The sequence below is a fragment of the Gordionus sp. m RMFG-2023 genome, chromosome 1 (assembly GCF_954871325.1).
Source record: "Gordionus sp. m RMFG-2023 chromosome 1, tfGorSpeb1-WG-v2, whole genome shotgun sequence".
NCBI lineage: Eukaryota > Metazoa > Nematomorpha > Gordioida > Chordodea > Parachordodidae > Gordionus > Gordionus sp. m RMFG-2023.
In genome coordinates, this window is record NC_088775.1 from 81,538,252 (window position 1) to 81,552,658 (window position 14,407).

The 14,407-nt window shown below is 26.6% G+C and overlaps 1 protein-coding gene across 1 annotated transcript; it reads left to right on the forward strand.

Annotated features, from left to right (window-relative positions):
- The first annotated feature begins 7,381 nt into the window (after positions 1–7,381).
- LOC135930807 (uncharacterized) lies at positions 7,382–9,539 on the forward strand. Its single transcript, XM_065467596.1, has 3 exons — positions 7,382–7,396; positions 8,299–8,473; positions 9,235–9,539. The coding sequence occupies exons 2-3, from the start codon at positions 8,302–8,304 to the stop codon at positions 9,537–9,539; spliced, it is 477 nt and encodes a 158-aa protein (XP_065323668.1). The 5' UTR covers positions 7,382–7,396; positions 8,299–8,301.
- The last annotated feature ends 4,868 nt before the right edge of the window (positions 9,540–14,407 follow it).

Sequence of the window (14,407 nt, forward strand, 5' to 3'; positions counted from 1 at the left end):
ATATAAATTTTATGAATAAAATATTTTTGTAAATTAAAATTTTTTTTTGTCTTTATATACGGTGATAATACATTTTAATATCTGTTCATTTAACTAGTTGCTGAACAATAATATTTTTAACAAATTATTAACTTGCAATTGACTAAATACCAATTCAATATAAATTATTGCTAGATTATACTTAAATATGAGAGTGTATAAAAATAATCCCAAGGGTTTTTTTTCCGGGGGTTTTATTTCCTGGGGGTTTTTTCCGGGGGTTTTATTTCCTGTGGGTTTTTTTTCCTGGGGGTGTATTTTCCGGGGGTTTTTTCCGGAGGTTTTTTTTTCGGGGTTTTTTTCCCAGGGGTTTTTTTTACCAAACAAAACAAGTAGTTTAAAGGAGAATAAAAAAAAAATTACAACTACTTAAGAAGTACTCATAGCTATTCCTTCAATGTTGATGAAGATATATCATATCATTTTGTTGCATATTTGAATATAACAACATTCTTATTTTTGGATTTTATTTTTTTTTGGTTAGACTTAGTTATGGATTTAACTTTTCTTATTAATTTATTATTTATATTCTAATTTAGTTTTGTAAAAAGATATATATACCCGATGAAAATGATAATAAAAAAGATGTTAACGTTAAAATAATTTCACCTTAATAAAATATATATCTTTTTATAAATAATCTACACTTTTTAATTTATTGGCAAACAGCTTCTAACTTTATTAGTTGATTCTACTAAAATTAAATATATGCTTAACCTAATAGTTAGAAGAATATCTGGAAAAATTTAAATTATTATATAAATATGTTGAATTTCCATCGCATAAATCAAAGGTCTATGAATTACTCTTGATGCATTGGCGTACGCAGCGGGGGGGGGCAAGGGGACAAATCCCCCCCCCCTTCCAAAGCCAAAAAATGCAGATGCCGGATATATTTTTCAAAAATATTATTGTTTATATTAATTTATATATTTAATTACATTTATTATCACATTTATCTAAGTTATTTTATCAATTAATTTAGATTTCAAGTTTTCCGGCGTAATATTTACTTATTATTTTCAAATTTTTAGTGGCGTAATATTTATCTACCATTTTCAAATTTCTAGTCAAATTATTATTATTTCTGAAACTTCTTGTTTAACAGGGAAAAAGAAATTGCACCTTGTCCAACGAGATAGAGTCTCTTCCATCAAGCTGTAACAGCTTTTAAGGAGTTAGAAGAGCCAATTATTTGCTATAACTGAAATATCACAATGGCCTGAAAGAAATATTTCCTCAGAAGCAAGAAAATTATTGGATTCAATGCTTATTCCAAAACTATTTTAAGTATTACTTTTCAAAACCATGACATTGACTTGATTAAGAAAATGAGAATAGCGGAGAGCATTTTAACAGAACTCAAGGAAATTAGGGCTAATGTTGATGAAGAATTTCATATTTTATTGTTGAGTCAAAAGCAGAGCTATACGTGTTTAATATTTGTCTCCCTCAACTTGTAGCAAGGCAAGCTCATCGTTAAAACATTAATATAGGATCAGTAGAAGAGTATATCTTAAATACAGATAAATTTATTATAACCCAAGTAAATGAATTTTTAATTCATCGTGCAGCACTTACTAATCTGCAAATATTACTTCCACAAAAGCCTTCCCAACCTTTTTCAGATGGTGATAGAAAAAAAAATATTTGTTAGATTTTTATTATGAAGATGTTAAAGTATCTTATGATGCCTTACTAGCTGAATAACTATGTTTAAAAGATTAACAATGGTTGATATAGTCCCAAAAAATGCTATGAATGCTCTGCATTATTTCAAACACATTTTAGATTAAATTCCCAATGTATTAAAAGGGTTTATAAACTCTTCCCATTAGTAAACTAATGAGAGAACATTCACTTTTTTAAGAAGAATAACAGAGGCCTGCAGAAGTACCATTTACAGGGCACGGCCCGGATTTTTTTTAAAGATTAGCCCGGGGGTCGGGCCTGCAGGTCTCTGAAAAACATACCAAGAAGTACAACATCTGAAAGTAGATTGAAAGGTTTGGATCTTTTGAATATTCATAGGCATTTGACGACAAGCAAGGATGAGATAATTGAAAAATTAGCTCAATTCCAACGAAGATTGGATTTTACATTGTAAATATATAACATACAAAATACAATTATTCCTAAGAAACTTTTTGTGTAAAGGCTCAAAATATTAAAATTTCTATTTTGGGTCATTTAAGTGATTCTTTATATATAATTTTTTTATAATTCTCATAAATTTAAAATTGTGTATTAGAAATAGTTATTAGTCCTAATAAATTTATGCTTGATATTTTTAAAAAACAATAATATTTCTTAAAAATTATATTATCCCCCCCCCCAGACCTGATTCCTGTGTACGCGCCTGTCTTGATGATATGGATACACAGCCGTATTCTGTTAGTATGCAACACGAATTGAGAAAGTAATTGAAAACATTTTATATTATTTTTTATAATTTTAGGGAGTCTTATGAATATCCAGTACGAGAGAGGAGGTATAAGATTATCTCAATGAACAAGTAGCATCACCTTCTATTAATACAATAGATTGGTGGGTAAAAAAATAGAGTTATCCATCTTACCATTTACTGATTGCAAAGGATTTTCTTGCTCAACAAAATTCAAGCGTTTCGAGTGAGAAAGCCTTCAGCAAGATAGTGATTTTGACGAAAATAAATAGGATGGCACCATCAACTTTAAAGCATTGCTTATCCATAAATAACTGGGATGTGGATAAATGACAATAAAATATATTTTTTTCCGTATATTATTTATTTTTGTACAATTGTTATTACTTAAAATAAAATAAATTGTTTAATTTGTTGATTTTTTGTAAGAAAAAATTATAAATGCTTAAATAATATTATAAAATAAATTGTTTAATTTTTTGATTTTTTGTAAGAAATTAATTCTAAATGCTAAATAATATTATAAAATTAATAGTCGTCATAGATTTTATTAACAACAAGATTTAAACCGATATTACATCACAATAACACTAGTAAAATAATCATTAGATTATTTCAAGTGAGAATTTAAAGAAATATTATAAATACGATAATAAGATTACATTACTTAATTATAAATACAAATCTAAAAATATTACACATAATTGATTGAAAGAGGGGATTATATTATAGCTTTAACTATTAATGACAATATTTATAAAAAAGTTAAAAAGGTGACTAGGGACTATGAAGGGGTCATCGAAGTGAGGAGTGCTAAAAAATTTCAACCACCCGCTTCGCCTTAACAATGCTAAATCCTCATAGGATAGAAGAGCTTGCTGAGATTTAAAAAATTTTTCTAACTAATCTTGATAGCTTTTGATGAAACATTTTCCTGTCATTTCCACCAAAGTATGATATCTTTTAAAATATATTCTTCACTTGAGATTAGATCTACAAATAAAAAGGAAGTTTATATCTTTACACCCCCCCCCCTTCCCCCACTTTTTGATTAACATCTTGTAGGGATAAAGTGTATGGATAAATTAAGGTAAATTAAATTGTTAATGTCTATTCTCAATTCTGATAATTTAAATATTCTAAAAAAACATATTACAAATCATAGATCAAATTCAATTAAATTAGGCTTGGGCTATATTATAATATCAAATATGCTTATATTCCACTGTTAAATTTGCCCCGTCTTCCCCATTCCTAATATTTCTTACCTGAATGAATAGTATGTAGTAAATATTTGTGTGATAATATATCAATTTCATGTTCAGACATGTTTTCCCTTCAATTTATCAGCTTTTGCCAAGAGAATCTTGGCCACTGATTAATGTTCTTAAACTCTAGATTTGAAAATATAGCTCTATTCTATCGCTACATCTATTTTTTCATAGATTTAAATTTTCTTCGATATCAATATCTATCATCGACGACCTTTTAAATTACTTTTAAAACTAGATTTATTAAGCAGATTTTTAAATATAAATTCCAAAATTAAATAAAATAAAATAAAAGGATGATGATTTTGGAATTAATTTCTAGGTAACTTCAATCTTCTCTTTTTCCAGGGCTATATATGCAAAAATTCTTACCAGAGTCTAACGGGCTGGGCTTTCCAGATTTTTTATAGTGAAGAAATATATATCATAAAATTTTTGGGAGGAGGGGGAGTGGTTGATGTATAGTGGTAAAATTATTTTTTAATTAATTTATAAAATGAGAACATACATGTTTTCGAAGAAGAGAATATCGCCTTGACCCTCACCCCCACCCTGCAACTAGTGTATATAAATAAAATAAATATACAATATTTGAAGATTAATAGAAGGAACAATTGGTAAGAATGGATTTTAATTTGAATTCATTATTATCATTTCGATGTTGTTAATAATAAATATAATTTAATCAACTTGTATTCACGCCTCGAGTTAATAGTGTATTTGAAATATTCGTCCTCTAGCCGACTCAAGTTGACAACTTAAGTTAATAAGAACTACTCGTCTTCTAATCGAATCAAGTATATAATTCGCATTCACCACTCAAGTTGGAAGTCTACGGTAAAAAATTTTAAAAAAGTACAAAACTAATATTTTGTTATTTATAACTAATTTATAATACTCGTCCTCTAGTTCTCAAGTTCACGACTTGAGTTATAACTTGATCGACCCAAAACTTGGCTCCAGTTTTTGACTAAATCAACTTGACTTAATCGATTACATCACCAAAAAAACACTAAAAATAATTATAATAATAAAGATTGAATAAATTAAATATATAAAGAATTATTATCAAAAATAAACTTTTTATCGTATTTTAAAATATGAGATTGGGTCTCTGACCTTAGCTTTGATATATGTTTTTATTTTATAGCTGTAGCATAAAAAATGATTAAATAGGTTTGTAATTTTTGGAAAATGATACCAAAATAAAATGAATTGGTTAAACGATTACAATATATATGTTACTTTTAAGAGCTAAGGATTTTTTTAAAGTAAATTAATACTGATACTAAGTGCGCTTTTATACTTGGAAATATGAAAAGTCAATCGTCGATCCCAAATTAAATAGAACGTTTTTGGGAAGCGTCTCATTGATTTTTGTTTTTAAATGTAAAAATTTTTTTAATATATTAAGTGGCTAACATCATTTGATCAATAAGTATATTATTTATTTATTCATATATTTTTTCACGCACTTGGTAAATGAAAGAAGAAATTTCTGACGCTTGTCTACGCCACTGTTTATATTTGGATCTTTCCTATGTAATTATCCTAAGTTTGGCTTCAAAAAATGTTTTCTGCCTCTTTATTATTCACACCTTAATGTGTCGTTTTTTCAAAGTTATGTAGAACCCATATAAATTTTTATAATACATTTCATATTGATATTATCAATGTCTATTAGTAATTAATATATTTAAATGAAAGAGATTATTTTCTTAAATATAAGTTTTCCTGAGGGAGGGGATAATTTTCAATTCAGGAGACCTTAAACAAATCGCTATTAACTTCATTTTTCAGATTTTTATAAATTTTTATGTAAATTAGAATTCAAATTTTACTATTACATGAGCGTCAATATAGGCTGGGCCTTATTTCCGTTATCTATTCCTTTTTGATATATACCTAAGAGGGAAAGGATAGTTAAATATAGCTGTTGAATGAAGCGCATAAAAAAAGTAGAGATGTAGGAAATTTTTCGAAAGGAAGAATTATTTCTGTGAGAAAGCACCAATTTGGGGATTACCTCATAAAATAAACCCAAATTACAGTGTCCCCACTAAGAATTAGAGTCCTACAAAGTCAGCTAGCTAGTCCGTCCGTAATATCAATAATTAAATACTTCCCAGGAGCTCGAGTTTTCTTAAAAATTTTATATATCCCAATTCTTTCTTTATTTATTTGTTATGTATCACAATTAGAAAAATTAATATAAAAAGTAACAATAAAATATTTTTAAAAAAATTCAAGAGAAGAACGATCTGTAACCAGAAAATTATTTGCTATATCGATCAGTAAGAAGTGAAAATAATTTTTTAACTTCCGGTCGCATTTTAGAAGCATAAGAAGGTGATTAAACCCTATTACATTCGAGTTTATTATTTTTATATCACACTTGAAAATCGGTTATAAACATAGTTTGGAACTGAACTAAAGAGGTTAGGCTCTATTAAGAAAAAGAGGTTTAGGTTACTAAAAAAAATTAAAATGGCATTCTGGTTCTTAAAAATTGAGCCTGGCTCAGAGAATTACAGCTTCTGGCTCGGTTTCAAACTTTGTTAAAGCAATGAAAAAAATTTAATAAGAATTAAACACTCGCAAATGAATCACGCAATATTTTGAAACAATATATAATTACATTTTTCTAGGATCGGTTCTGGAAATTTTAAAATGGGTTCAGGTTCTGTTTCCGGTCCTACAAATTTAAAAAAAGTAGTATCGGGTTCTGTCTTGGATTCCTAAATTTATCTCAGTTCCCATGGATAAAAGGTTTTAGGTTCGGTTTCCAGATCTGATTTTAAATCAGTTTGAATTAATTTCCTAAATGCCTCATTTGGGAATATTCATATCATATTTTTGTACAAAATAAAAAATAACTAAACATCATAAAATTATCCCATTGATTAATGAATATTTCGATTGAAAGTATTTTGTTGGTGTTAAATTGTGGAATGTAGATAGGTCGTATTAAGTAGAAGAATCTATAGTATCCGATAAAAAAAAGGGATTTAAGGATAAAATTAAGTTGCAAGAAAGTATTATAGGTCTTGGGACTTTTTTTCTAAATGAATTCTAGATGTATAATACAACCTCACAACCTTTAGTTTTAAAATAATATACTTTTAATAAATTAAATTTATGGGTTAAAATATACTAATGGATTTGGGTTCGATAGTATATATTGCAATTTTTAATCAAAAATTTTAATCAATTTGTTATCAATTAAAAAATATCTTTTATTTAATATAATTTATCGACATTTATTATTCAATCAAGGTTCGAATTCAAATAAATTTTAAAAATACAATAGAATGTGTAAAAAAAAAATTAAATTTGAAAAAAATTAATTATATAGTAAATAAATAAAATACGCTTGACAATGAAAAATCACATTTTTGAGATGAAAAAAAAATTGAAAACAAAAGATTGTGTCTTAAACTTATAGATTTTCAAGGAAAGAAAGTCACCTTTTTTTAAAAAAAAAAGATATTTCAATTTTCCTTTTAAAAAATATATCAAGGTAAGCATTTACATTTCGGAGAATTCTGTATAAGGGGGGTATATAAGGGTTAAAAAAAGCAATTATTTTTCCATTCCATATTTAAATATCAAAGAAAGAAAGAAAAAAATATTTACCAAAATGAAATCCAATTCTATGATGATTATTAAATTTTTATGTTGGGTAAGCTATCTTTTTATATATATTTTTTTTTGGCGAACGTTTTATTTGTAATCGTACAAAATTTTTAATAAAATTGCCTGGTTTTAATATAGGAGCAAATATCTAAAAAAAATTTAAAATTAATGTTCCATTCCACTGAGACCTCACAAATATTCGGATTTATTTTTAAATAAATACAATATTATGTTATTTCTTATTAGAGGGTGAAAATATATTCGCATTCGATCGATGAAAAAATATGATTCAATGAAAAAAGGATTATTCGTTTTTAATATCAATATAATCGAAATTTATCAAATAACTTACTGAAAAATAAAATATAAGCATATAAAATATATTTTGATTAAACATTTTAATGAAAACTTGTCCCTAATAGATATGATTTAATGTATTTGATGGCTGGCTACTTCTCTTTCTAAAATATAAGTTTTTAAAATTTGTAAATACAAAAAAAAAATACATCCCTTTTTGAATAGCAGGTGTTTAGCTCAGAGGTTACAGAACTGAACTTAAGAACCGCAATTTCGGGTTCGGAACACTCAGCTTAAGACAATTTTATTTACTGATATCTAATATTGAGGTAGGTAACTTAGGAAGAAAGAGAGTAGAGTTAGATATCAGTTAAGTCATGAGCCCCACTTTCCCGGAGTGCTGAGTTAGCCAAGATTTTTATTGTGAATAGATTCGTAATTTAATATAAATTCTCTTATAAGTTTAAATGCCATGGGAAAAAAAGAAAGTCTTTTATATGGTATTTTAAGGATGAAATAAAATCCTTATTTATTTTAACTTACAATAATAATTTAATGAATTACTCTATTTGAAAATACCAATCAAAATATTTACTTGTAAATTTATAAAAAAAAATTATTTCTATGAATTTTTTAATATTTATTTATTAGGGAATGATAACCGCAACCATAATTAATAGTTTGTTATTCACGAATGTAAACGCGGAACTAAATGGGCCAACGGACGAATTGACGGAAAACAACATAGTTAGCAGAGAAAGAAGATCCCCCTGGGGTGGAGGTGGATGGGGTGGTGGTGGTGGTGGATGGGGCGGTGGTGGCCAAGGTTTAAAACTTTCTGGATTGATCCTTTATATATTATTACCTTATGCAACTCCTGAGTAATTTTTAGATTTTATTTGTAGAAAGATTTTTCATTCTTCTTAATTAACGATTTTTTTTAACAAACTTTTACAATAATATTATTTGATTTACAAAATAAAAAATCAGTAATCGATCAGAAAGGGCATTTAATAATATGCGTAAGTTCAAATTAATGTAAAATCCAAAGTTAATTTCCTTTTATAAGCAAGAATGTATTATGATGCCATTGTCCATCTTTGTTGTACAGTTAAATCGTATATTATTGATTAATTGAAAAGTAAATCAGAGTATAAAAAGAGAGCCCAAGTCCTCCAATAAAATTTATGGGGAGAAATGTCATCCCAAAAAAGTATCCCTCCTTTATAAAAATTTTGACTGTAATTTATGCAAATTGTTTCAAAATAGAAAATTGAAAAATATAAGGCATTAAATAAATATTAAAGGCTCCATTATTATAAATTTTCTAACTGAATAATTTGGAATTCAAATTAATTTTTTTTTAAAAAAAAATCGGCCCAGCACGGCCTCGGATTTTTGGAAATTCATACCATTTTTAGTCCATTTTGATCCGGGTCGGGTTCATAGGCTGGACCTGTAGGTCGTCTCTAAGATTTCTTTATATAAACGCAAGCATAAATTATTATCCATTTGTTTTAACCTCCCTAAAAAAAATATTATATATAATATATTATATATTTATAATATATATTTTATATTTTAAAGGAGGAAGTCGTCAAAAAAGCTGGGGAGGAGGAGGCCAATCTCAGGGCGGTAGTCAAAAAAGTTGGGGAGGAGGCAGAGGCGGTGGTAGCCAAAAAAGTTGGGGAGGAGGCAGAGGCGGTGGTAGCCAGAAAAGTTGGGGAGGAGGCAGAGGCGGTGGTAGTCAGAAAAGTTGGGGAGGAGGCAGAGGCGGTGGTAGCCAGAAAAGTTGGGGAGGAGGCAGAGGCGGTGGTAGTCAGAAAAGTTGGGGAGGAGGTGGGGGTCAAAGTCAAAAAAGTTGGGGAGGAGGCTTTGGCGGTAATTATTAATCAATCTTATATTATACGCGATATTCCTGGATATATTAATTATAATAATTGTATATTTCGCACTTTCACCGCTTTAATACGAATCAATTTGAAATGACGAATGTCATTTTTTAATGATTATTCTTATTTTTTGTAGCCAATAGCCATAATTTCTCTGAAATATATTTTTTTAAAATAAATTTAAATTATAATAAAAATAAACTACTATCAAAGCCTTATTTTGATTTGTATTAAATCATATGTAATTTTTTCCCCAAATAATTTCTACATTATTGTAAAGTTTAATTTTTTTGAAAAAGAAGTAAATATAAATATTGTGGAATAAAAAACTTTTGTAGAAAAAAAAGTATATTTGATCAATAATATGGATATTATAAAAAGATCGATTAAAATGCTATTATAGCTAATTATCTAGATTTTATATTTCTTTGATCCTATTTTCAGTAGATATATTATTTTAAAACTGATAATATTATTGTGTCATCTTAAAAGAATATCTTAATAATGAGATCGAGAAACAAAATGTTTTATAAACGTTCATATGTTTCAGAGAAACGCTGGTGATTTGATTATGACACTTTATAATTTGTCCGCAGATAATAAATTTTGCACTCATAAGTTAATTTTAGTCTTTTTTCTATTATTCGAAAAAATAGTTGTAAATAATTTGAATGAATAATGTATCAAATCAGGCCATAATGAAAAATCATAAAAATATATATGATTTGCTTTTGTCAGTGTTGAAAAAAAAATGAGATATCATTTTTCATTACAGGATTCGAATATTCTTGAAAAAGTTCAGAGCATTTTAAATAACTTTATTATAAAATGGCGGAGTCCTATACATGCTTTCAATATGTGTTCGTTGAATTTTATAATAAGCGCGATATAAATTGATTTAAACAGCTGATCAAGTTTATAAAATCTTAACGGATATCTATTTTTTAACTAATATTATTAATGAGAATGTATGAATTTAGTCATAATTCCTGGCCAAATGTATAATTCAATTTAAAGCAACGGAGAATAAAAATATTTTAGTCATATATTAAGTATTATTTTATAAAATAATAGCTAGAGTTTGAAAGATTTATTTTCCATTAGCTTTTTTATCCTTTTTTTTAAAATTAATCGGGAAAGAAACAACTTTTTATAGACTACACAACTAAATAAATTATATCCAGACAAAGGCTTTCTATTTTGTAGTGTTGTTAAAAGGCCTTGTTTTTCAAAATGGCCTGATTAATAATTTAGCCCAAATGATATTATGTAAGCCTAGAGATTTTTCTCATAGATGGCAGAAAGGTTTGGACCTCTATTTGCCATGTTTCGAGGATTACACGATAATATTTTGGCTAAAATCTTAATCGAGCCGTTTTTAATTCTACCAAAATCGAGTCGTTTACAAACTATCGCGACTGTGAGTATAATATTTAACCTCTAGCTATCTAAGATTGTCCTACTCCTTACCCTACCCCATTTACAAGATATGTATCGTATTTATTAACGATATAAATCTTTTTTTGTTTTAAAAAAAATCAGCTCATAATTAGTGGAACTATTTTTTTTGAAAAAAAGCAATAATTAATAAAAACCAAGGTAATCAACTCATCAAAGAAACATTCCTTTCAAAAAAAGTAGTGAATACTTGTGGAAATGCCTGTTGTTGGCCTTGACAGTACCAATTTAATGCAGATTTAATATAATTTTTTATTTTATTGGTCTAAAAATTAAACATCAATTAATAATCTGGAACAAAAATATTTTTAAAATTTATTATTTAAACATAAGAATTAAAATATTCTTTTATATTTATTACTTGATATTCTCACAATTTTATCATAATTAAACGGTAGTTGACATTAATAATTTATATTTCTAAAAAATAAAATAATTACTAAAAAAAATAAGATGCATATGAATACTCACTTCAACTTCATTTTTCAAATCCGTATTTTGCTGAGCCCAATCTTTGTTAATACTTTCCAATATCTTTAAATTGGCTTTATCCTCCTCAATTTCAGATTTTAATCCTAAAATTTCTTTACTCTAAGTAATATTATAGAAAAAAATATTTCTTTTTAAAATTAGTAATAGGGGAGGAGGTACCATTTCCACGCCCTTTAAAATATGATCGTTGATGATGATTTCGTATTCTGACTGCATTTTTGCCAGATTATTTTCAGCGTTCTGCAGATTATTCCTGAAATCTTTTATATTGGTCTCTAAATCTAAAAATTTAGCATTCATAAGTTGTTCATTGTTTTTCATAAGAGATATAGTGTCATATTGTTTTTGCCTAATGCTATTATTTGCAGATAAAGTGTCTAAAACTTTCTAAAATATTATAATAAAATACATTTTCTACTTCTTATTATTATTATATACTTGTGTTTTTAGTATTTCCTCGGAGAGATTCGCATTTAATAATTCGATGATTTTTTTGTGCTAATAATATATGATATATAATTTTAAAAAAATTACTAAAATTTTAAATTATTTGATCAGAGAATAAGAAGTTATCATTCAACTAAAACAAACTGTAAAATTAAATTATAGGGATTATCAAAATATATGACTATAGGTTAATTACTTTTCTTTTGAGAATTGCCAATATGTGTTTTATAATGGCCTTTTATCTTAACTTTTAGGGTGGAATCCTCTAAGGATTAGTAGTTTTTCTTAGAACTGTAAAATTAATAATTTTACTCCCAACCCCCTGCTATCGATAATAATTTATATAGATCTAGGAACCCAACCCATGGTCCGAATGTTAAAAAAAGGAAGATTATAGAAAGTAACTATTTTATATTACGCATTATATTTTAAATATTCAGCAAATACTTTCATAATTTAATGATGTCTTTAACAAAATAAAAAAATATAAGAATGAAATAGTAAATATTTTTAATCTCCTGATTTATTTTTAAAAACTTTTCTTATTTTTTCTTAAAATTCATTTTATAGATCGTTATATTCAATTCAGACAATAAAAAATGGAAAAATAGGAAATAATAATAATTCACGTTACGGGCTGGGCCCATATTTTGGTTATGATGTTACCACCGGTCTGGTCAGGCTGAAGGGTGGCCCTTCGGACTTTAGGAGCCTTTATTTCTATTTTAAAAAACTGATATATAAATATTAAATTATTACACTTCCGACTCCATAATAGTTAATCTAAAAAGGTTGTAACAAAAATGTATAAATAAAAATATAACCATGTGAATGTGAGAAAGAATTTCATTTTTAAATTGTATTTGTATATTAAATAATAATTATTCGTGTAAATATAGATATTTATATAACCATAATGTTCACCAAATATGGTTTGGCATAAATGTTCACCATAATATATAAAAATTAAGTTAGTATAAAATGTATCGAGTGGTATCTCATTTCACTTTGCACTAATTATACTTTTTGAAATCGAAAGGTTTGAGATTGAATAAAGAGCCGTCATCTTTATGTATTGAAAAGATATTTTCTATCTATTGAAAAATAGAGATAACAACTAAAATTGGCCCCGCCCTGCCCGAGCCGTTCAGTAAAAAATTTTTGAAAATGTTTATTTTGGACCGGCCGAAAATATTTTACAAGTTGTCCAGCCCGGTCCATTACAAATTTATAAAGGAGTAAGATATAATTTACGAAATTTTAAACTTTAAAAAGGCGAGATTTTGTCCCAGCCTATAAAAATATTCAGGAAAACCTAAACTCACCTAACCCTAAATACAGAGTTAGTGTGAATTCCAATACAAAATTTTCCGCGACTAATTCAAAAATATAGCATATTTTGAGGTAGCCGCGAATTCGCGCTATTAATGCTGGGTAAGCCATTAAAAAATTGATAAATTAATTTTAAAAATTTATGCCAATAATAATATAATATATTTATATCAAACCTTTTGTTCATTACTCTTAAAAATATTTATCTTAATTTCATCGCTATCATTTAGTTTTTCGAAATGCATCTCATAGTTTTTAATGGTGGATAAAAGATTTATATTTTCAGATTCCAATTTGTAGAGATCGGACTTCAATTTTTCATGTTTTATAGTGAGGGAATTGAATTTTTCTTCCAAATTCTCCTTGATCATTATTAAGTTTTTGACTATAAAACCAAATATATATATTTATTCAAAATAATTTCCTACGTTATCTTAAAATTACCTTTTAATTTTATATTTTTTTCGGATTCATAAACCGTATGCACCATTTTGTTCATATTTATTAATTCATTTTCTAATCGTGTAAGTTCGTTATTTATTTTTCCTTTAGATGCCTCTTGGTTACTAATTTTTGTTTCCAATTCCGATATTTTTGAACTATCTTCATCCTTCATTTGCTTTATAAATATCATAAGGGTAGAATTTAATACAAAATAAGAAGTATTATACTTGGATTCTTATTATTTTTTGATTTAGCATGCTATTATCCTTGCTTAATAAATCATTTTTAGCATTCAATTTATGAATGTCTCTTTCTAAATTTTCGATTTTATGGTTATTCTGAATTGGAATATCTTCTCTAATTCTTTTTTCATTTTCTATTGATACTTTATAACTATTTTCGTTTTCAATCTTGTTTATATAATATGTATATTTTTTTTATTAAATATTATTATAATACTATTTTTAATTCAAAATTTTTAAGGTCTCTTTTATATTCTTCAATTTCTTGTTCATATTTTTGATTAATTCTTCTTTTTAATTTAAGATCATTCATTAGATAATTCATTTTCTCATGAAATTTATATAGATTACTATTTTCAAAGTTATAATTTTTCTCTGTATAAAATTTTATTTATAACAAATTATTGATGTAAGATAAGAACTTTACTTGTTTTAGTTTGCCATTGATTTTCA